The sequence below is a fragment of the Drosophila ananassae genome, chromosome 3L, assembly GCF_017639315.1.
Source record: "Drosophila ananassae strain 14024-0371.13 chromosome 3L, ASM1763931v2, whole genome shotgun sequence".
In the NCBI taxonomy this organism is placed as follows: Eukaryota; Metazoa; Arthropoda; class Insecta; order Diptera; family Drosophilidae; genus Drosophila; species Drosophila ananassae.
In genome coordinates this window covers 16,518,120-16,539,738 of record NC_057929.1, presented here as the reverse complement: position 1 = coordinate 16,539,738, position 21,619 = coordinate 16,518,120, and the positions used below count along the sequence as shown (strand labels likewise).

The window sequence follows — 21,619 nt, the reverse complement described above, 5'->3', positions numbered from 1 at the left end:
CCCAGCTGTTCCCTATCGATAGTCAGCTGATGACCCACCCACGGAAACCTGCAGCAAAAGTCTAAAAAGTAAACTAACCATCTGCTTTATTCACTATTTGTGCGTTTTATGCACATACCCGCCTATATCGTGCCGGTGGACATTTTACAATTGGACCCCAGCGAAATCTGAGCAAGAACAGTACAATGGTATGCAAACAAAGAAGCCATATCGCTTCAGTCCCCGCCCATGATGCACCATGCACCTAACTGATTTGCATTTATACGACTCAGAGCTACGATGACGATGACTATCCGGCGGACACGTTCCCCAAGGACTTTGGCTACAGAGCGTACAACCAGGATGGTCTTGAACTGGAGCCGAATGCGACCGGCAGCAGCGAGACAAAGCCCAGGATCTTGCTGATGGGACTGCGTAGATCGGGCAAGAGTTCCATCCAAAAGGTGGTCTTCCACAAGATGTCGCCGAACGAAACCCTATTTCTGGAGTCTACCAGCAAGATCGTCAAGGACGACATAAACAATTCCAGCTTTGTGCAGTTTCAGATATGGGATTTTCCGGGTCAGATTGACTTTATCGAGCCGACCTTTGACTCCGACATGATCTTTGGTGGCTGCGGAGCGCTGGTGTTTGTTATAGATGCGAAGGATGATTATAACGAAGCTCTGACCAAGTTCAAAAATACAGTGATAAAAGCCTACAAGGTAAACCAGCGCATCAAGTTCGAAGTGTTTATCCATAAGGTGGGTATGATAGGGCCATTAATAGCTTATCTCTACTTACATCTGGCTTTTTTCCCACACAGGTTGATGGAATCAGCGACGACTCTAAAATGGAATCGCAGCGCGATATACATCAGAGGACGTCGGACGACCTCAGCGAGGCAGGCCTCAACCAGATCCACCTGAGTTTTCACCTCACCTCCATATATGACCACTCGATCTTCGAGGCGTTCTCCAAAGTGGTGCAGAAACTCATTCCCCAGCTGCCCACGCTCGAGAACCTCCTAAACATCTTTATACCAGTCAGTTTTCTAGTAATCTCCGATTTTGAGCCAGAATTTAACATATTTTGTTTGCAGAACTCTGGTATAGAGAAGGCTTTTCTGTTTGATGTTGTCTCCAAGATCTACATAGCCACAGACTCCTCGCCGGTGGACATGCAGACCTACGAGCTTTGCTGTGACATGATTGACGTGGTCATCGATCTGTCTAGCATATATAGGCAAGTCAATTATGATTTAAACGAAAATATGCCCATGAACTGATAAGGTCTTTACAGCTCGGAGGAAACCGCCTTTGACAGCGGCAGTTCTAGTCTCATAAAGCTGAACAACAACACGATACTCTACCTGCGGGAGGTGAACAAGTTTCTGGCATTGGTCTGTATCCTGCGCGAGGAGAACTTCAACCGTCAGGGAGTGATCGACTACAATTTTATCTGCTTCCGTGACGCCATTAGCAAGGTGTTTGAGCTGCGGCTTAAACGCCAGAAGGAGCTCGAGAATATTGACCAAGACGATGATCAGGATGATCTTGTCGAGGATCATACCCTGATTGGCCATGGCACCGACCCATCTGTGATGTCGCGAGCGCGGCCAATAGATTAGGCTCACTCCATTGCTATTTCTAGGCGGGTCACGTTTATTTCTCTACGCTAACTTCTCTGTGGACACATTGATTCCGATTTATATGTTTTTCTTCCGTTATATCTGCTGTTAATTTTTTGTCTACTGATATGTTAAGTCGCTCCCCTTGCAGAGCAGCGTGAGCAAGTTGCCCAGCGGTTGAAATTAATGATAATAATACCAATAAATATGTCTATTTTTAATCAACAAAAAACGTATGTATATTGCGCCATTTTGAAAATTTCAGGAATCGTAATAGTTAAAGTTTATTAAAATAAAAGTAAGTTTTCTAATTTAATACATGTTTTGCAAGTTTCTTAATATTATTACTTAATTAATACTGCTGTATTTACAAAGATGATCTGTTTCTTTATTTAATTTTTCGAAGATTTTCGTCCACGATTTTTTCAGAAATTTGAATTAATTTCTGACCACAAAATTATAAATTTATATTTTAAAACACATGTGCTTATCACTAAATATTTTAAAAACAAATAAGTTATTTTTCCGCCCCTTAACTTAACGGTATCACGGTATATATATTTCCAAGCCTGGCCACACTGCATAAAAGTGAGACCAGGCCGCAGGGGGCCTACTGAGACCAGCTGAGTGGAAATTTTGAACATAACGCAGTGGAGCCGTGGAGAGGAAACAACTTGAAAATAGGTTTTGCTCTGTGGTGTCGTGACCGGGGGTTAGTTAAAGAACGCGACTAGCTTAGTTAGCCAATTGTTGGCCGCCGAGTGGCCCTAACATTCCATTTGAAGCGCCGGACACGGATTTGGTGCAATCGCAGTAATCGCCGAAAAAAAAGAGAACCCTGGAAAGTGGTTGGTGTGTGTGTTTGTGTGTGTGTGTATATTGGCGAGCAGTGAAAACCAGTTAGTGAAAGAGATTCAATAACGTGTTGTTGGGGAAAAAAGAACAAATTGTTTCGAGTGTGTGCAACAGCAACAAGCAACAACAACAACTGGTGATACGAGTCCGCTTTCCTTTCCTCCACTCATTAGCGGCGCTTTCCTTCAAGCGACTTGGAAATCGGCGGGTAGACCTATAACCGGGCTATAACATCACTTGGCTTGGCCCGCAAATTGATATTAATTTAGTGTATGCAAGCGGGCACTGGACCTGGACCTGGACGGCATCTTGGCTAAAAATCAGGTGCGTACGCCTTGCCAACTTTCGATATTGATATCTGTTTTCCCCCTTCCAACCCATGTCTGGTCTCGGCTATTATCTATCTCCCTCTGGTGCGTGGACATACACATCTTAGAGTCTCTTTATTGTTAAAGTCGTGCAGCATCTTTTGGCATTCAGTCATTCATTCAATCGCTCATTCATTAGCTTAACACACATATTTTTTCAGCGACTAACAAATAAAGTGAAAGGTGTCGGGCACGCGTTTCCATCTTTTCCATCTTTTGTTGGACTTTTGGTCAAGGAAAGCGAAATCGTTCTTAGTCATCGGGATTTTGTTCAGGGGGTGGGTTCAGTGGTTGGGTCTCCTGCCCCGCCTGGCAACAGGCAAACTTATTGGATAAATCGCTGCACTCTCAACGTATAATTTTTATTGATTTTGTGCAGCTGCTCGGCTCTAATTATTAATTTTCGAGTGTGACAAGTGTGCCCACAGTCGGTCCCTGGGGGACCACACCCACTTATGTCAGCGGAAATGATTTCATAGCTGGGAACCAACCACCACCAACGGTGGCAGTGCTTACTGGCCATTGCCTGCCCCAAGTTTTCCGACAGTTTTCCTCGATTTTTGTTCGGTTTTTTGAGGTTAGGTTTAGAGAGGTCCTGCTCAATGCCAGGATGTTCGGAGGGGCCGGCTGGCTTCTTTGCGTCGTCGCATAAGGCCAAGTATGTATTTTTTGGGGTGCGGAAAGCACGTTTTTCGCTATGCGCCCAATTTCACGGCCAAATTGATTTTCCAACTAAAAAACATTACAAAATATTTCACATTAATGTCGGTGGTAATAAAAGTGCCTTTTCATTTTCGCAGCCAGCACGCACATCGCCGCCATAATAATTACTGCTTCTTCGGCAATTGTTGCTCTGTTTTTTTTTCTCTCTTACCAAATAGCATGGTTCGCGGTGTTAACGCGGCCAACACGTGCGTCCACGCATCGGCTTTTCCCAGTCATCATCGGATTGGATTCCCAGCTTGCCCTCCAAAACAAGAGGCCAAAAGAAAATGGGAAAAGCAGAAGAAATTCAAAACTTGAGCAATTTGTAGCCAAATTAAGGTGTTAACTGACCGTGAAGTTGGTCAGTGGGGGATATAGTAGAGATGCATGACTTGAACTATTTAGATCTATTTCAAAGATAGTCTTTTAAGTTATATGTATAACTGTTTATTAAAATTTTCATTTAATTAAAAAAAAAATTAATTAAAGTTATATACTTTTTTTTCTGTGTAGTTTCGGCAGACGAACAGGCTCGGAAATTGTTTGATCGATTCGATTCCTTCGTCTGCTTCCGCTTTGCCAGCTATCGGCTCATACCTTTCGCCCTGCCATTCGCCACTTGCTAACAGTTGTTTTCGTACGTGTGCTGCGCTCAGATACGCAGATACAGATACAGATACTTTTCTCAGATGCATTGTTGTTTGCTATTTGCTTTTCCCCTCTCTATCCTCTCTCCACTCTTTCCTTTTTCCTCTCTCCGCCACCTCTCTGCCAAGCGGAAGCAACTCCATTTATGTAAATTGCTTGCGTGACATTTCAATACAACGTCGGGCGTTTTATGAAAAGCTAGAGCCAAAGAATCGGCTCCATTGTTGGTGGTGGACCAGCAGAGATCTGCCTGCCAGCCAGGGTTGTCAGGGCCTGTCAGTGTTTATAACCCCTCCTCCCCCCACCCGGCTGCCAATCAGCTTAACTGTGCTTTTTTATGGCCGCACTTTGCGCTTTTTTTTTTTTTTATGCGCACTCACGGGCGCACATGTGCAATATCATTGCAATAGCGTTTTTACAATAAGTATGTCTTGATATACTTTGAATTAGTGCTCAGAATGAATCTGCAGATAGTCTAGTATCTCTTGTTTAAAAGGAGGTTTTCAAGATTCTAAGATAAATTATTTTTTTTATTAAAAATTTGGGCTCCTGGCCCAAAACAAAACTCTGCCACGCTATTTGGGGTTTAGTTCGTTTGCTTAATTTGCTTTTTCGTGCTCAGAGTTCAGCGAGGTGAAACGGTTAAATGTTTTCAAAACTGCTGCCCCAATGTTTTCCTTTCCTTTCCCCCAAAACACACACACATACTTTGCGTGTGTTCATTGTTATTTCGGTATGCCGCCCTCCGGTGGCGGTCTGCATTATATTATGCTAACTAGACCCTAATGTCGGCGCTGCCTGCCTGTGTGTTTTGAGTGCTCCACATTAGCGTATCGTATCGTACATAGTTTTCTCCATAAAGAGAGGTCTTTTCCGATATATTCCCTCCAGGGCCTGGTGTGCATTTGCATTTCGAGTTACAAAGTGCGCGGGGGTTCATTGCACTGGATCACCCCCAGTACTTATAGATCAACGACATCGACGTTAACCCTACGCCAGGTCCAAAAAAAAAAAAAAAGACTAAAAAAACAACGCCCATAACCAATGGAAAATGTCAGCAAATTATGAATAATGCAGTGAAAAATATAGGAACCGCAGAAAAACGTGATCAGCGAAGGTTGAGAGGAAAAACAGTGTATAAATTATATGTATTATCAGTCAGGGTGAAATGACATTTAAGACTTTTCCAGTCGAGCACTGACGAAATGAATCATGTCTCTCTGGAAGTAGAAAATGATATTTGTTTTGAAACTAACCGCCCACAGAGTTTATTTTCTTTATTAATTAGAGTCTCTGGCAACTCTGTTTTCTAACTGTCTCCGAGTGTGCCTTTGCCCACAAAGTGTTGACTCTTCGAATTAAATTTCACCGTTAGCACAGATCGGGGGCCGTATTTGAGATGCTATGGCAGCGGCAGCGGTCTCCCCCTTTTGCCGGCAATTTTCGCATTCGGTCGCAAAAATTGACCTAGTCAACGAAATGCGAGATCTCCGATCTCTCTGCGAGAGAAAAACTAGTTTTCCCAAAAGCTTGCTCTAAGCTTTTTCGGGGGAGAGCTTTTCTGTGTTCTCTTTCCTAAGAGCAGGCTCTCTTAGAACTAGGAACTCTCTCTTAGACCTTTTTGGCATTGACTTGAGGTGCTGTTGATTTTATAAACATTTTGAAAAAAATAACAACAATACTCTAACCTTTGGGCCTTCAAGGTTCCTCCATCCAGAGCCGAATAGTGCGAGGGGTAGTATTCCCCACCCCTCCAAACTAGATAATGTTCAAAGTACGATTTTCACGTAATTGGAATGAATAAGTGGATTTAAATTAAAGTTCACCTTTGTGTTCCAGTGCCAGCTCACCTGTTGTCTCACCTGTTGTTCACTCCCCTCCCCCCCCACAGCGATTATATTCCATCGAACCAAATATGTCATTAAACACACTGACAGTACTGCGTCTGTAAACAGACTTGTGCAATAATATAGAAATAAACAACCCACCATTTCCATACAATGTCTAGTTCACACTATCTTCTGACCAGCACTACAAGTAACTATTGCAATGGAAGGAAATAAGAATAAATACTAGCCTGAGCCTGATAATAGAAATTGCTTGTAGGAATACGCAATGGAAAATATGTAGCCTTGATTTAAAATCCTTATCAAAACTGTTTGGTTTGTATGACGCGATTGTTTTTCAAACAGAAAGTTTATAAGTTTATAATCCGAAACATACTTATACCAAGCAAGGGTCTATCTCTTTTCTTCCGATTCTTGAATGGAATTACCCTATCGATCTGTATGCAACTTTTTTATATATTTTTCCAATACTTTTGAGGAAATCCCTTAAACTGAGTGTCTTTAAAGATGTTCGTATGAATTTCTTATCAGTCTGGATAAAAAGTTCCCTCCTCGTTTAAAATTTTGTAACCCTGTTGTAATTTTCTATATATTTCTTAAATTTTCGGAGGTATCCATTTGTAAAGGGGGTCCTTTAAAAGCTCAGTAGATTGATTCCCTATCGAGTTTTATTAAGATTTTTTACAAAAATGATTTTTTGAAGAAACACCCCTTTTAAAATCTACTAAAAGTGTTCTGTATCTTCGCCAAATATCATTCTAAAAGATCATAAATAGGAATTTTTATTTAAGCAAACTTTCTATACTTTAGATAAATTGGTAAAATTCTGAAAATTTCTATGGATTTTTTTAAAAAGAACTTGTGAATTGATATTTACTGCGGATAGTTTTTTTTTATCCAAAATGTCCTTAAAAACTAGAAATTTCATTAGGTATATTGGTCTGATAAATATTTTTCTTTTAAAAACCCTGAAAAATCGAAGGATAACTAATAATAAGGAATACTAATAATAAAGGAATACCTTTAAAGATGTGTCTTTAGATTTTATCACAACCACGCGATCTAAAGTCATCTTAAAAATCTGTTTCAAAAATCATAATTTTCTGACAGATCGTTTTCCAGTTTTTGCTAAGTAACCCCTTTAAAAATTCCTGAAAACTGGAATTCGACACTCATCCTCATCTATATCTTTCCAAATATCTTTCTTAATCAAAGTATACCCCTCCCATACCCTATTTCCCAATGGAATAACTTAATCCGCCTGATCCATTAGTAATATTCTGTAATCGGCCGAGTTATCTCGGCTGGTGTGTAAAAAATAGAAAATAGAAATCGAAAAGTTGGCAACTCCCAATAGAACGCGCTATCCGATTCCCCACGCGCGTGTCAACAAATGCGATTGTGTTTGTGGGACTTTGTTTTTCTGTAAGTTCATTAAATGATAAACAAAATAAAATGGAAACTAATAGTAGAGGGTCTAGCAGGGTTAGAAGGGTTCTTAATTAAAGACTAAACCCTCATATATTGAACCCTCTCTCTAATCAATATTCTGATGCCCTGATTGGGAGGTGCATCATGGATATCCATTACCAATTTCAGTCATCAATCTGCACGTATTGTTGTTTACACTTCTGCGGCATATCGGAGTCACTTGCTTTGTTTTTGTGCTCAAGTGCACATTCTGTAATTTGAAAAAAGCCATGTGCACATGTAGTTCTTGTTGTTCTGAACGTTCTGTAGCCGTTCTATAGCCTGTTGTTGTTTACAGAAAATTAAAGCTCTTTTACATATCCCCCACATCCCACGAACTAAGTTATAGTGTCGAGCCCACTGGTGGCAGCCAATGGGAGGCAAGTAAACAAGCTGGCAAAAAAAATAACAACTATATAGTGGCGGGTGGGCAACGCGGAAGTGACTTTGTTTTTCGTCTTTATCCAAAGCAGTAATTAGAAATCAGACAAACAATATTAATAGCTAATATAGCTGTTGGTTATCAGTTAGTAGTTGAACTAAAAGATAGTCTTTAGAGGTAGATGGAAAGTAGAAAGATATCTCTAGATACTTTTATGTTCTTCAGACCACTAGTGACCCTGGCTCTGCTAATTTATGAAGCCATGTGAGCTTGTTTTTTCAGCTCTTAGCTATCTGCTGATAAATATTATTTAATTTTCAGCTCAGAGTTGGAAAGAAAGATCATTGATCGCACCGGTTTTTGATCTCGAGGGGGCCTGCCTCCATGCCGGTTGGCTTCCGCCTCAGAAGATCTCCTCTATGCTGTTCTATGCTATGCCCCTCAACTGCGTAGTTCTGCTTACCGGCGCTTTATAGCAGCACTATTATTATATAGTATGTATTGTGTGTCAAGCTATATATATATGTATATATGTTCTCACATATATGCTCGGTTAGGGCGTGAGCACCACACGCGCTCTCAACTATTTCGACCTTGATGGGGCAGCCAACCACTCGCCAGAGCAGTTGTTTTGCTTGTTTGGGGCAATCGGAATATATTACTCGGAGTATCTAGAACCGCACTGGCTTGAAGATACATATATGTGGGAATAGAGGGGCTCGTCTCATGTTGTTTTGCCTCTTGGATGTAACTTGTTGCAAAAACCTGTTTTCCTCCAAACTATGGGAAGGTATAAAGTTCATATCTCTTAATTCAATAAATTTATGATGCTTATGATGCTTTTGTTGTATCTATTAGACTTTGTTAAACACAATTTGTGCTTGATGATCTCCCCTTGAATTTAGGGAAGATAGAACAACCCCAGTATGCCTGTGACAGACACTCCCCCCATCCGGTGACACTGTCACCCGGCTTTTATTTGTCTTTAATTTGAAGAACTTTCTCTCCTTCAGTTTGTCAAAATTTGCAGTGTGTAAGAGATCGTGAAACCAGATTCCAACCAAAAACCAAACATCCAGCCCTGTGCCACCGAATTTCCATCCATGTACGTAAGAATGGGAAGAGTTCTGGACGGGATGAGATTCAGATTCCTTTTTTGGGTCTCCGGGTACTGAGAACTCTGCGATAAACCCTCGCGGGCTCTTATCTACCAGAGTTGTCTTATCAGGCACACTCGTCAATCTTATCGCCAGAAACCACCACCAGGCACCACCACACCAGGCACCTCTCCAATCCCTGGCGGAAAAAGCGGTCGTGGAAAGCAGCCAGCCAGTCAGTGTGACAAAAATTGGTTTGAATTCAATGTGTTTTTCCGCGCTCTCCGATGCTCTGTTTTTTCGGTTAGTTGTAGTCACAACTCATAGTTCGATCAGCTGTTTAATTAGTGGTTAGTAATAGTGTTTGCATAGTTTGATAGCTGGGAACTGGAAACAGGGACCTAAGACCCGGAAGAGTAGTGCTTCTCTAGCTCCCAACTCGTTCTTAACCTCAAAAAAAAGTCAAAAAAGTTGTCAGAAAAAAATTAAAACTGGTGATAAGATGTAATCGAAGGGGTAACCAAGAGATCGTTTCTGATTTAGCCATAATTCGATTCTTGAAAAATTGTTTTCTGAGTCACCTTTGGCCAGAAGTGGCCTTGGGATTCCCACTTCCCGTCAGCGATTTACGACCGATTTGAATCGAAAACCCGATTAGATAAAGCCTTCTAGGCTGGTGGCGGGCTGTACTTTACAGTGTTGGAACGGGCACTTACTTCCCCATGTACCTAATACAGTCTATTAACCCACTCACCCTCCAAAAAATCACAAAATAATCAATAACTTAGTGTTAAAAAAAGAGTCACGAACCTACTACTAAACGCCAAACGCCTAACCCCCGAAGTGTTATCGCCTAATCGCAAGAGCATCCCACCTTTCTTCTACGCACACAGATCGGGATCAAGAGCAAGGTAACTGGCGGCGATTGAATCCAACCACTGTCGCTACATGTCCCACAACTAGACTTCCTCGTCGACCTCCATCGCTAGAATCATGCCGCTCTTCACGAGAAAAAACAACAACAAGCAAGGACCCACCACGGATGCTGGCCAGTTTGGCAGTCGCTCCTCCATGAACTCACAGGGATCCGGTCAGGGGAATCACATCACCAACAATAACAACAACAACAACGGTGTGCCAGAGAAGACGAAGCCACCTCTGGTCTTCCACTGCCAGCTGGCACACGGCAGTCCCACCGGCCTCATCCACGACTTCTCCAGCGTCCGTGAGCTGTACCAGAAGATCGCCGAGTGCTTCGACATCTCCGAGAAGGACATCCTCTTCTGCACCCTCAACTCGCACAAGGTGGACATGACCCGGCTGCTGGGCGGCCAGATCGGCCTGGACGACTTCATCTTCGCCCATCGCAAGGGCCGGCCCAAGGAGATCGAGATCATTAAGTCGCAGGACGCCCTGGGACTGACCATCACGGACAACGGGGCCGGCTATGCGTTCATCAAGCGGATCAAGGAGGACTCGATCATCGACCACATCGAGCACATCTGCGTGGGCGATCACATCGAGAAGCTGAATGGCCAGAATATGGTGGGCAAGCGCCACTACGAGGTGGCCCGCATGCTCAAGGACATTCCAACGGGCGGCACATTCACCCTCCGTCTGGTGGAGCCGGTCCGAAGCGGCTTCCAGGGCATCGGACCACGGAGTCAGTCGCGTGCCTCTGGCAGTGGATCGGCCGGTGGAAGGAACTATGGTAGCGGCAAGGAGACGCTGCGGTTTAAGGCCAATGGGAATGCCCAGATCGAGCCGCAGTTCGACGAGGCGACCGAAGCCGGGATCGAGGCCATCAACAACCTGCTAGAATCCTTCATGGGCATCAACGACACGGAGCTGGCGTCGCAGATCTGGGAACTGGGCGACAACAAGACCAATTCGATGGACTTTGCCGAGGCCATTGACAACTCGGATCTGGAGTCGTTCGGCTTTACGGACGACTTCATTATCGAACTGTGGGGTGCCATAACGGATGCCCGGCGCAAGACAGCGACCAGTCCCAAGTAGTTATGGGATACTGATTCCCAGAGGCTTCCCATATATTCGCGTCGCTTTTGGCCTTTCAAATTTGAGAGACAAATAAAAGTTGGGAATCGAGGAGTTGTTCGTAGTAACTGGCTACTGTCTACTGTCTATTATTTGATTATGTTTTGTTTTTAGAATTAGATTCAGATACCAGATACCAGATACCATACCATACTTATACATACGAAGCATATGTCGACTTTGCCAATTATTTAAGTTACTTGTATCCATGAGGATCATGAGGCATCCAAGCTATACATATATATTTTTGGTACAATTTTGTTCGATGTACATATGTACCTACACCTACACATACACCTATATCTAATGTATTTCTTTAGTTATACTATTTAAACAACAATACACTTAAATTATTTAAATCATTAATTTGTTTTTCTTTTTATGTTTGATTATTTTTATTATCTCATTTGGTAAGTTTTTGTTGGATTTTTTTTTTTTTTTTGGTTATTTGTCGAGGAAGTATAAGTGCCATTTGATTCATAAATACGAACTAAACAGCTCGTAGGCGGTCGTTATCTTTTCTTGGCACCCATTGCCAATTTTCGTGTGGCATTCTGAAAATATTCCATCGTCCACCCGCCGAGTCGAGTGTGTGACGAATCTTTGGCCATTTTTATTGTTTTTCTACAATTGGCCATGGACGAATTTTTTGCTCATACCTCGCCGCTATGAATATTTTTGAAGTCGCTTCCTGTCGCAAAAGAATCGCCTCCAGTGACGTATGTATCTCTCGGATGTTGCGACTCTGACGCGTTCTCTCAGATCGCCAGACCCGATCACCGTAAATTCATTTATTACATGCAAAAAAAAAAAATAGAAAAAAAAAAAATAAAGCTTTCGATTGCGCATAAACAGCTGCTACTTGAGAGCGAGCAGCTGATAAGCACAGTTATTAGTGGGGAGACGACGCCACTGACGAAGGGAGAGAGAGTGAATGGGGCAGCTGCAAAAATCCACATGCATTGCATACATACTAATACTAATACTAATATGTATGTTGTGTGTATGTGGTATGCCATGGCAACAACTAAAAGTTACATGACTTTCCGGTTTTACAGGTTTGTTGTTGTCACAAGCTTTTTTCACTCTCTTTTGGGGCCTGTGGCGCTCTCCTACTCTCTTCGCTCACACACACACACACTAAAGCAGGTGCTTAATGCGATTAGCTGAATCGCTTCTTCGAGCCAGCCCCCGACGCTCAGTCTTCAAAGAGAACTCGACGGAACAACAAGTGCCGAACGGAAGACGGCCAAAAAGCCAAACAAGAACACTTTTTTTGCCAACATTGTGAAAATACAGAAATCTAAAAAATAAACTATACAGATCAGAGATCGATCGAGTGCCGGACCAAGAAACAGAGTGAAGCGCGAATAGTTTCGCTAGTGTTTTCAAGGACGCAGTTTTGAAAAGTTTTTGTGGCCAGGTAGTGGATCTTAACCGAATTATATTGAAAATTTCCATTATACTAGAGGGACTAGAGGGAGATCGGTCGAGATCATTCGTCTGCACGAAATCTATTCACTTTTTGGCAAGCATTTTGGTTAGACTTTGTGCCCCGGTGAGACTTTTAATTGTTTGTTCGCTGTTTGTTTTATATTTTTTTTTTGTATTTTTGTTTCGCATTCCCTCGATTCCCTGCCTGGACTTTGATCGTGACTCAACAGTAATGGGCAACCAGCTAGCCACCCAGTCACAGACCCAGTCCCAGTCCCAGACCCAGACCTATTAAAATGCACACAATCTGCTCACCGCCAGACACTAAACTGAGACCAAAAACCGCTTTGTTTTTTATTAAAATGTTGTGCGGGTGAAGGTGTTTCCGTGATTTCAAGAAACCTTATCGCTTGCGAGTGCGAGTGTTTGGAAACCCGACTTATCCGAGTTCTTTGTCTCGGAAGTTGCTTCAAACCGAAGTTGTCCCCATTCTGGGGGTTTCTTTGTAGTTGCATGCCCCGCCCCCTCTTTATTATACCACCCCGGGGAACAGCTGATTTCCATCGTATGTTTTGCTTCAATTCTCTCTCTCCACCCCCCCACCCCTGCCCGGCCAGCTTCGCAGGTGAAAGTGAAGCCAAGGAGGAGGGCAGAGCGGCGTGGCCGGAACGCGTGACAGATGGCGTGATGTGTGGTGTGATTCGAGTGTAATTCGAGGGGTTCCAGATTAAAATCCTCTCTTGCCATACCCCAGAAATAAAACTAATACTGATTTAGTTACAAATTATAACAAATAATGCCATAAACTCATTGATTATAGAGCCTCTGTTGATCGTAAATATTATGAATAGGTATTTATTGCCAAACTAGTGCCAAAAAAAACTGAACTGAAATTCCAATTTTCTTATCAAACATGATAGCTGATAGTGTTATTCGGTTATGCAGATCGATTACTTCAAATTCCAACTGGTCTCCGCCAACTAATCTAACCAGATAGTACCGAAAAAAATAACAAGACTCTATACTTAATTATTGTGCAATGTTGGACATTGAACTCGGGGGCTATTTATTGGCGAACTTGTTCATCTGTTTGAGTTTTATTTCATTTTTATTTTATTTGTTTTTGAAGCACGACTCTGAGACGATATCGCGTGATGTCTTTCGGAGCTCAGCGACTGATTCAGAGGGTATTAGGTGGTGGGGGGGGTGATACCCTGTTTTATCTTTCAGAAACAGTAGAACACGCCACTTGGCCACTGAACCGAGGTACACCGAGTTAGTTGATAAGCTCTGTTCGATTTTTTTATCGCCGCAATTGGCTGCGAAACACTCGTAAATAGTTATATCCCCCCGATAAAGTCGGTTGACCGCTTTGAGGGGCAAAATAATATGATTTTTAAACACAAAACTGACTAACTAGCCTCCTTGGTTTGTCAATTTTCCTCAAAAATCCTTCTAGAAAGCTATTTTTCCGACCTCAACTGCAGTATATATCATCTATATAGTATATGGACTGGCTTTGTTTATAAATTTCGACGTCACGTCCGCCGTTTGGCAACACATTGTGTCGCTGTGGCGATGTTGCCGTGTGGATGATGTTGCTGGCGGAGTGGCGGTCAGCAACACACATGGATGGGTGGCTGACTGGGACGGGTAACAACCCACCTTGACTTTGAGAGCACAAAGAGCGATGGGAAGAGGTTAAAAATAAGCGGACATGGATGGGCACTGTTGGGGCTTCTGAAAGCACAGGACGTGATGCCCACTGATGCAATTTGTCTATTTTCTGCCAAACGTTCTCCGTTGCCATCCCCCAAAAAACCCAGTGCTTTATGGCCCATACCTAGTATAAAGATTACTCATGCCCGTTTCCGTTCTGACCCGTTACAGTATCGGAGACGCACGGGTCCAAAGTAGCAGACCCGGATCCAACAACACTTTCAACGATTCTTGGCCGCCAATAAGCGGCGCATTTGACCGCCTTGTCCAATAAACATGGCCGCCATATAACCAACTACGGCGGACAGGGACAACCACAAGCTAATTGCGATTAGACAAGCGTACTAACACTACTACTATTCCGACAAGGAGCTCCAAAACAGACCAAAGATGAACAGCCTGGCACGTGTCTTCAGCAACTTCCGTGACTTCTACAATGACATCAATGCGGCCACTCTGACGGGAGCCATCGATGTCATCGTGGTGGAGCAGAAGGATGGAGAGTTCCAGTGCTCACCCTTCCACGTCCGCTTCGGCAAGCTGGGAGTGCTGCGAAGCAGGGAGAAGGTGGTAAGTAGTCATCATAGGGATGTACTAAGGAAGATGATAACAAAACCAATAGGGAATCCCATGAATCAGTATCCAATCTTATGACTTACGACTCTTCTTTTTAGGTGGATATAGAAATCAATGGCGCCCCGGTGGACATACAGATGAAGCTGGGCGACTCTGGTGAGGCCTTCTTCGTGGAGGAGTGCCTGGACGATGAGGACGAGGAGCTGCCGGCCAACCTGGCCACCTCCCCCATCCCCAACAGCTTCCTGCAGTCCCGCGACAAGGCCAACGACACCATGGAGGACATTAGCGGAGTGGCCGCCGACAAGTAAGTGACTTGGCCAGATCACAATGCCACTTGACACTCATCTCTCTCGCCCGGCTTGCTCATTTTAGAAACGCTAGTGAGGACTTGCCAATTTCATTGCCGCTGCCGCGTCGCAACTCCATCGACTTCTCCAAGGAGGAGCCCAAGGAAGCCGCTGTCGAGGGCGGCAAGTTCGAGAATCAGGTCTCCGACTACACCCAGCGCAGGTACCCACTCCAGATCCCTCATCATATCTGACTCATTTAAACCCTTTCCCTCCTCTATTCTGATTCCAGGCACACGGACAACACGCTGGAGAGGCGCAACCTGGGCGAGAAGCTCAAGGAGTACACCACCCAGAAGATACGACAGGAGTGGGCCGAGCACGAGGAGCTCTTCCAGGGCGAGAAGAAGCTAACAGAGTCCGGACAGGAGCTGGACAGCCAAAGCAAGTCGGTAACCGAGACTGAGCCGGAAAAGGAGAAGGAGAAGGAGGCAGCCAAGGTGGTGGCTAAGGAGCAGCCCAAGCTGGAGGTCATCATGACCCCGGTCACGGCCAACAGCGAGGCCACCAAGGATGTGTCCAAGAGCAAGACCAAGAAGCGCCGCAAGAAGTCCCAGATGAAGAAGAACGTCCAGCGCAAGACTTCCTCCAGCAGCTCGGTGGGCAGTGCCGGTGGTGCGGACTTGGCATCCGGAGAAACCCCCTCCCTGGGCGTGACAAATATCGATGAGGGCGAGGCCCCCTTGTCCAGTGCCACTAACAACAACAACACCTCCTCGTCCAACGACGAACAGCCCTCGGCTCCCCTACTGACCGCTCACACCGGAGACGACAGTCCCCTAAGCGAGCTGCCCCACACTCCCACGACGAACCAGCGCCTCGACCTGGACATCCACTTCTTCAGCGACACGGAGATCACCAGCCCAGTGGGTGGCGGAGTCAGTGGATCGGGACGTGCCGCCGGCGGACGACCCTCGACCCCAATCCAGAGTGACAGCGAGCTGGAAACGACCATGCGGGACAAGCGGCATGTGAGCGACGACGACAATGCCGCATCCTGGAAGTGGGGCGAGCTGCCCACGCCGGAGCAGGCCAAGACGGAGGCCATGAGTGCCGCGGAGGCGCAGAAGAGCGAGCGCCACTCCATGCTGAGCAATATGTTCAGTTTCATGAAGCGCGCCAACCAGATGCGCATCGTGGGCAACGGGGAGGCCGGTGACATCTACCTTTCCGACTTGGACGCCGGCAGCATGGACCCCGAGATGGCCGCCCTCTACTTCCCCACGCCCAAGCCCAAAGAGGTTGTCCAGCCGGAGGAGGATCGGGAGAGCGGCAACGGCACCAGCCTGCCCCATTCGCCCAGCTCCCTGGAGGAGGGCCAGAAGAGCATCGACTCGGACTTTGATGAGAGCAAACAGCAGCCAGGCGGAAGCAAGTGAGTAGTTGGGACAAGTCCTCCTTTCTTGGTGATCCTTATAATCCGATCCGAATAGATACTTGGACTTTGTGGCCCTGTCGACGTGCGGAATGCCGGAGAACGGAGCTACCCCCTCGGACGAGGAGTTTGACCGCAACCTGGTCAGCTATCCGGACGTAAGTATTACCTCCCACGGCCAATGCGCTGTGCTCTGTGTATGTCTGAGTCCCAAGCACCTTACTGCACCTCAATGCACTGCATCCCGCCTTGTTAACCAGTCTCTTTCGCTCATGCCACGCCCTCATTGTCGCTCCTGTCGATCGCTCAGGTGTGCAAAAGCCCCAGCATATTCTCATCGCCTAACCTAGTCGTACGGCTGAATGGCAAATACTACACCTGGATGGCTGCATGCCCCATTGTCATGACAATGATAACCTTCCAGAAGCCACTAACCCATGTAAGTTGGCCTCAAAAGTGTACTGGCCCCGTTGTGTTTCTACCATGTATCTGTTGTGGACAAGTGTCCTAATCCTTGAATCAAATGTTGACTCTCTGAACAGGATGCCATTGAGCAACTGATGTCGCAGAACGTGGAGGGCGGCAAGTGCGACGACAAGCCGGAGGAAGCAGCCGCCCAGGCGGACAATGCGGGTCAGACCAAGCGCTACTGGTGGAGCTGGCGGCGCTCGCAGGATGCTGCTCCCAGCCATGTGGCCAATGCCCATGGAATACCACAGGGAAAGGATGAAAAGGGTAGGGTTTACTATTATAGACTTCCATAGCCTTGTTTTCTAATCCTCATGGTTATGATTCCCTTGCAGATGGTGACCAGGCAGCTGTGGCCACCCAGACCTCGCGCCCCAACTCGCCGGACATCACCGACCCCACCCTGAGCAAGAGCGACTCGCTGGCGAATGCGGAGAACACCTCGGCTCTGGTGGACAACCTGGAAGAGCTGACCATGGCCTCCAACAAGAGCGATGAGCCCAAGGAGCGTTACAAGAAGTCACTGCGCCTCAGTTCCGCTGCCATTGTGAGTGGAGCTACCAGGACACTGTAAAAACTAAGCCAAGACCCTAATGATTCCATCTTCCCCGCAGAAAAAACTAAACCTCAAGGAGGGAATGAACGAGATCGAGTTCAGTGTCACCACCGCCTACCAGGGCACTACGCGCTGCAAGTGCTATCTGTTCCGCTGGAAGCACAACGACAAGGTGGTCATCTCGGACATCGATGGCACCATCACCAAGTCGGACGTCCTGGGCCACATTCTGCCCATGGTGGGCAAGGACTGGGCCCAACTGGGCGTGGCTCAGCTGTTCTCTAAGATCGAGCAGAACGGCTACAAGCTGTTGTATCTGTCGGCCCGGGCCATTGGCCAGAGCCGGGTGACCCGGGAGTATCTGCGATCCATTCGCCAGGGCAATGTGATGCTGCCGGACGGACCGCTGCTGCTGAATCCCACGTCCCTGATCTCGGCCTTCCATCGCGAGGTGATCGAGAAGAAGCCAGAGCAGTTCAAAATTGCCTGTCTGTCGGACATCAGGGATCTCTTCCCCGACAAGGAGCCCTTCTACGCCGGCTATGGCAATCGGATCAATGTAAGAAATCCCCACCACCACCTGTGTCTTAGTCTTATGTCCAATCTTGTGTCTTGCAGGATGTGTGGGCCTATCGTGCCGTGGGCATTCCCATTATGCGCATCTTCACCATCAACACGAAGGGCGAACTGAAGCACGAGCTGACCCAAACATTCCAATCCTCGTAAGTAGACCACTTCCACTTGATATCCTAGTGTCTTAGCTGTATCCGCACCCATGTCAATCGCCCATGTCAATGGTACCGGTGTCGCTCTCATTACTGAACTCATGCCACATCCGATTAACGTCAACCAAAAACCAAAAACCAAAAAAACCAAAAACCAAGCTAGCAACAACCCAACAAACAAACGCTAATTGGCCCAAAGTCGAATTAACTTCATCCAGTAACGCTAGGTGTCTTTTATGATCAAGTCGCGCTCTATGTACTTCCTTCTGTGTAGTATCTATCCATTGTACTACTACCCAATCGCACCTCACCGAACCTCAAACTAGTTAGTCCGCCAATCCAACTCAAGCTTCTATCAATGGTTGTCAAATTTACCCACACAGTGGCTACATCAATCAGTCGCTCGAGGTCGACGAGTACTTTCCCCTGCTGACCCACCACGATGACTATGACTACCGTACCGATGTCTATGACGACGAGGAGTCCGAGGAGGAACTGCAATTCAGCGACGATTACGATGTGGATGTCGAGCAGGATGGGAGCAGTGGGAGCAGCGAGGACGACGACGATAATGCCGTCTACAATGATGATTTTTACAATGATGATGGAGTCCAAAACGACGACACCTCCGACGATGAGGGCCTCATAATGCCAGTCCGCCGGGTCTCGACCAAGACCGAGGTGGTCCTCGCCTCGCCACCCAAATGGTCAAATTCCTAGGCCCTGAAGGTCCTGTGCTGAAGACAAATGAAATGTGATAAGTTAGGAAGTTAGGAAGAAGGATGTCCTGTCCTGTTTTGTTGTTTTTGTCGGCCGAGGAGTGTCGGTGTCGGCCGATCAGTTGTGTTTGAAAAGTATTCTGCTCCGAGCAGGTCTTCATGTTGTTAGCTTTAAGATGAAAGTGAAAGCCAAGTGAGATGAGCACCTGGTGCCGCCGGGGGTTAGACACCTCCAATGAGAGCTAGGCTCTCCATATTTTATACCTGAGTCCTAATAAAGAAACAGATCTATTCGCTGTTATGTGGGTGTTTTATTTCTTTTCCTAGGAATCCCCGAATGTGGCATGAGTTCCGAGCAAAGTAGTCTCAGTAGTTTAATTAGAAACCATCTAGTTGGAGTTCCAGTATCACTCCATTCCATCATGTAGCATACTGCGGGGCGTCTTTTCATGGTCCCCAAAACCGTATTGCATACCCGGGGGGGCCTAGACATCAGGGCCAAGTTCATAGCATACCTCAAAGGCTTAATTCGGTTTCATTTCTCCTCCCCCCCAGATACTGCAGCATGGCGTACATTGTGGATCAACTGTTCCCGCCGGTGAAGCACGACGAAGCCTCCGCCGAGTTCTCCAACTTCAACTACTGGCGCGACCCCATCCCCGACCTGGACATCCCTGAACTGGAGACGGCCCTGGTGCCGCCGACCACCAAAACGGACGTGGCCACGTTGCGTCCCATTCCCGAGAAGTGAGGACCCACCACCTCGAGCACTATAATCATTATAATACGGATATGCAACCCACTCTCTCTATATACAATAGCGGATAGAGCTTTCCAGACTTGTTTGCCTAGCTTTTGACCCATCTAGATGTGCTTACCAAAAAATCTTGCATAGCTTAGCCAGGATTCCAGTCAGCCTCCTGGGCCTCCTGGACCTCCATAGCTTTTCATTTCATTTTTCGTTTGCCTTCATTACAACTGGATGTGTAATGGAACTTCCTAGTTTAATGGGCGGATTAAGTTGTAATCAAAATTTAGTTATTACTACTGTAGTTAGTTCCTTTGAGACTCCTGCACGTTCTTAGAAGAAGCAGTAGCTGGATAATGCAAGGATCTTGTGATTTTCGATTTTCGATTATCGTATTTCGATTTTCGGTTTCATTACTTTTCGATTTCGTATGTGATCATTTAAATTTAGTTTATTGTGATGAGGTTTTATTTGAAGTTATTCTGAAATCTGTGCTTTAGACCTATGTTTACTTAATTCATAGTTTTTCAATAAAATTACATATATGCTTAGAAATTCAACGAAAGCTGAAATAAAAACGATCTTTGTGTTTTTTGTTTATAATGGAAAGTCACCTAAGCAGCCGACATGGTGGCGAGACCCCACTCCCATGGATATGGATGAGGAGGAGGCGCATCTCATGTTGCAGTGGAAAATTTTTGCGATCATGATGGACCTAAGGGGGAAGAACATCTCTATGACCTGTGGGCCACCGGTGGGCTGTGCGTTGGCGGGGCATTTCATTTGTCAACGTAATTTTGCCAATTCAATTAATGCTCATTTAATGCAGAGCAGAGCAGACGGACACCATACACACCATACACCATACACATTGGCATACAAAGGCCCACGACAACGAAGTGGTCAGCTTAAGTGACCACAAATGGTCGCTGGTTCTCTGCCATGCCATGCCATGCCATCCAAGCTCAGCGGCAGGTCCACAATTGCTTTCTCTAGGGGCTGGATCGGCTTTCAGAAACTCTCCCAAATGAGGGGAAGCATAACCACGGATTTTAATTGAAGACTATTGCAGGTTGAGAAATATTCCTATGGACTATTACCTACATGGCTGAATAATAGAACTAAAGTCTATCAGAAAATATAGATAATAAAGTGGGAAAAGTTCCTATTCCCAGTAAGTTCCATTACCCATGATAGTTCGACTCAAAAATGGTTCTCTTTTCGGACAAACTAATGCAGTTTAAGATTTGCCTGATATTGTTTATAAACATTAAGTTTTAAAATGAAAATCAATCGATAAGTAACATGAGATATGTAAGCATTATTTGTTTATATCAGAGACCGTAGTTATTATGAGTTTTAATTAAAAAATCACAAAAACAATCATAATTTTTTGAGCGAAAAAATAATTTTTTTTCTTTATTTAATTTTTAATGGTACGGTGGAATGATCGCGGAAAATCATGATAATTTGTACCTTTGGACTTGACATGGAGGTACATAAATTAATATCTTAAATATTATAAAACATCTATAAAATATATATATATTTAATAAATAGACCGCAATCTTGCAATCTTGAATTGAGTGATATTTCAAAGCCAAAATATAATGATTATGGTTGATTTTTATTATTTTGCTCAAGGAATAATGAATATTTTTTGACCGAAACATTAAGAATCTATACATACATAGTTATTATTTTTGAGTTTAAAAATAAAAATCATAACAATAAATTATTATTTACGGTCTCTGGTTTAGATGTTTTCAAAGCAGGTACCTTTTCTAAGCAACTACATAAAAATAATCCATTTAAAACATGGGATATATAAATAATGGTATTTGTTTATGTTTGTTTAAAGAAAGTACTACCTCCCTTTACAAAGGAAAACTATTTAATTTAACGATTTA

General features: G+C 44.9%; 3 protein-coding genes and 1 long non-coding RNA gene across 13 annotated transcripts; 3 read left to right on the top strand and 1 right to left on the bottom strand.

The window, feature by feature from the left end:
- Positions 1–16: 16 nt before the first annotated feature.
- LOC6494069 (ras-related GTP-binding protein C) lies at positions 17–2,498 on the top strand. Its single transcript, XM_001961000.3, has 5 exons — positions 17–188; positions 273–743; positions 806–1,024; positions 1,082–1,224; positions 1,282–2,498. The coding sequence occupies exons 1-5, from the start codon at positions 186–188 to the stop codon at positions 1,607–1,609; spliced, it is 1,164 nt and encodes a 387-aa protein (XP_001961036.1). The 5' UTR covers positions 17–185; the 3' UTR covers positions 1,610–2,498.
- LOC123257268 lies at positions 2,337–5,141 on the bottom strand. The gene is made up of 2 exons (XR_006507288.1): positions 3,707–5,141; positions 2,337–3,564 (listed from the first exon to the last, which is right to left on the bottom strand). It is a non-coding gene; the product is annotated as an uncharacterized LOC123257268 (long non-coding RNA).
- Positions 2,650–11,107, top strand: LOC6494070 (PDZ domain-containing protein GIPC3). 4 transcript variants are annotated; one of them, XM_014907140.3, is made up of 2 exons: positions 2,650–2,788; positions 9,875–11,107. In XM_014907140.3, exon 2 carries the CDS (start codon positions 9,975–9,977, stop codon positions 10,998–11,000), a length of 1,026 nt encoding a protein of 341 aa, XP_014762626.1. In that variant the 5' UTR covers positions 2,650–2,788; positions 9,875–9,974; the 3' UTR covers positions 11,001–11,107. The 4 variants fall into 4 exon arrangements, with proteins under 4 accessions (XP_014762626.1, XP_014762625.1, XP_032307151.1 ...); XM_014907139.3 differs by lacking the exon at positions 2,650–2,788 and adding an exon at positions 8,811–8,989; XM_032451260.2 differs by lacking the exon at positions 2,650–2,788 and adding an exon at positions 9,169–9,284.
- Positions 2,651–20,287, top strand: LOC6494071 (phosphatidate phosphatase LPIN2). Of its 7 annotated transcripts, none has more exons than XM_001960998.4 (12): positions 2,651–2,788; positions 14,364–14,762; positions 14,867–15,075; positions 15,144–15,281; positions 15,351–16,493; positions 16,552–16,651; positions 16,804–16,932; positions 17,036–17,228; positions 17,297–17,508; positions 17,576–18,076; positions 18,136–18,239; positions 18,626–19,262. In XM_001960998.4, exons 2-12 carry the CDS (start codon positions 14,583–14,585, stop codon positions 18,960–18,962), a joined length of 3,246 nt encoding a protein of 1,081 aa, XP_001961034.3. In that variant the 5' UTR covers positions 2,651–2,788; positions 14,364–14,582; the 3' UTR covers positions 18,963–19,262. The 7 variants fall into 7 exon arrangements, with proteins under 7 accessions (XP_001961034.3, XP_044571652.1, XP_032307144.1 ...); XM_044715717.1 differs by lacking the exons at positions 2,651–2,788; positions 18,626–19,262 and adding exons at positions 12,232–12,462; positions 19,517–20,287; XM_032451253.2 differs by lacking the exon at positions 2,651–2,788 and adding an exon at positions 12,232–12,462.
- Positions 20,288–21,619: the final 1,332 nt, after the last annotated feature.

What these genes read in the sequence shown, in the direction of transcription:
- LOC6494069 (XM_001961000.3), top strand. An exon ending in TCGAAGTGTTTATCCATAAG is followed by an intron (nt 744 to 805) that starts GTGGGTATGATA and finishes TTTCCCACACAG; the next exon opens with GTTGATGGAATCAGCGACGA. An exon ending in GATCTGTCTAGCATATATAG is followed by an intron (nt 1,225 to 1,281) that starts GCAAGTCAATTA and finishes AGGTCTTTACAG; the next exon opens with CTCGGAGGAAACCGCCTTTG.
- LOC6494071 (XM_001960998.4), top strand. Translation starts at nt 14,583, where the DNA reads ATGAACAGCCTGGCACGTGTCTTCAGCAACTTCCGTGACTTCTACAAT. An exon ending in TCCAGAAGCCACTAACCCAT is followed by an intron (nt 16,933 to 17,035) that starts GTAAGTTGGCCT and finishes CTCTCTGAACAG; the next exon opens with GATGCCATTGAGCAACTGAT. An exon ending in ACAGGGAAAGGATGAAAAGG is followed by an intron (nt 17,229 to 17,296) that starts GTAGGGTTTACT and finishes ATTCCCTTGCAG; the next exon opens with ATGGTGACCAGGCAGCTGTG.
- LOC6494070 (XM_014907140.3), top strand. Translation starts at nt 9,975, where the DNA reads ATGCCGCTCTTCACGAGAAAAAACAACAACAAGCAAGGACCCACCACG.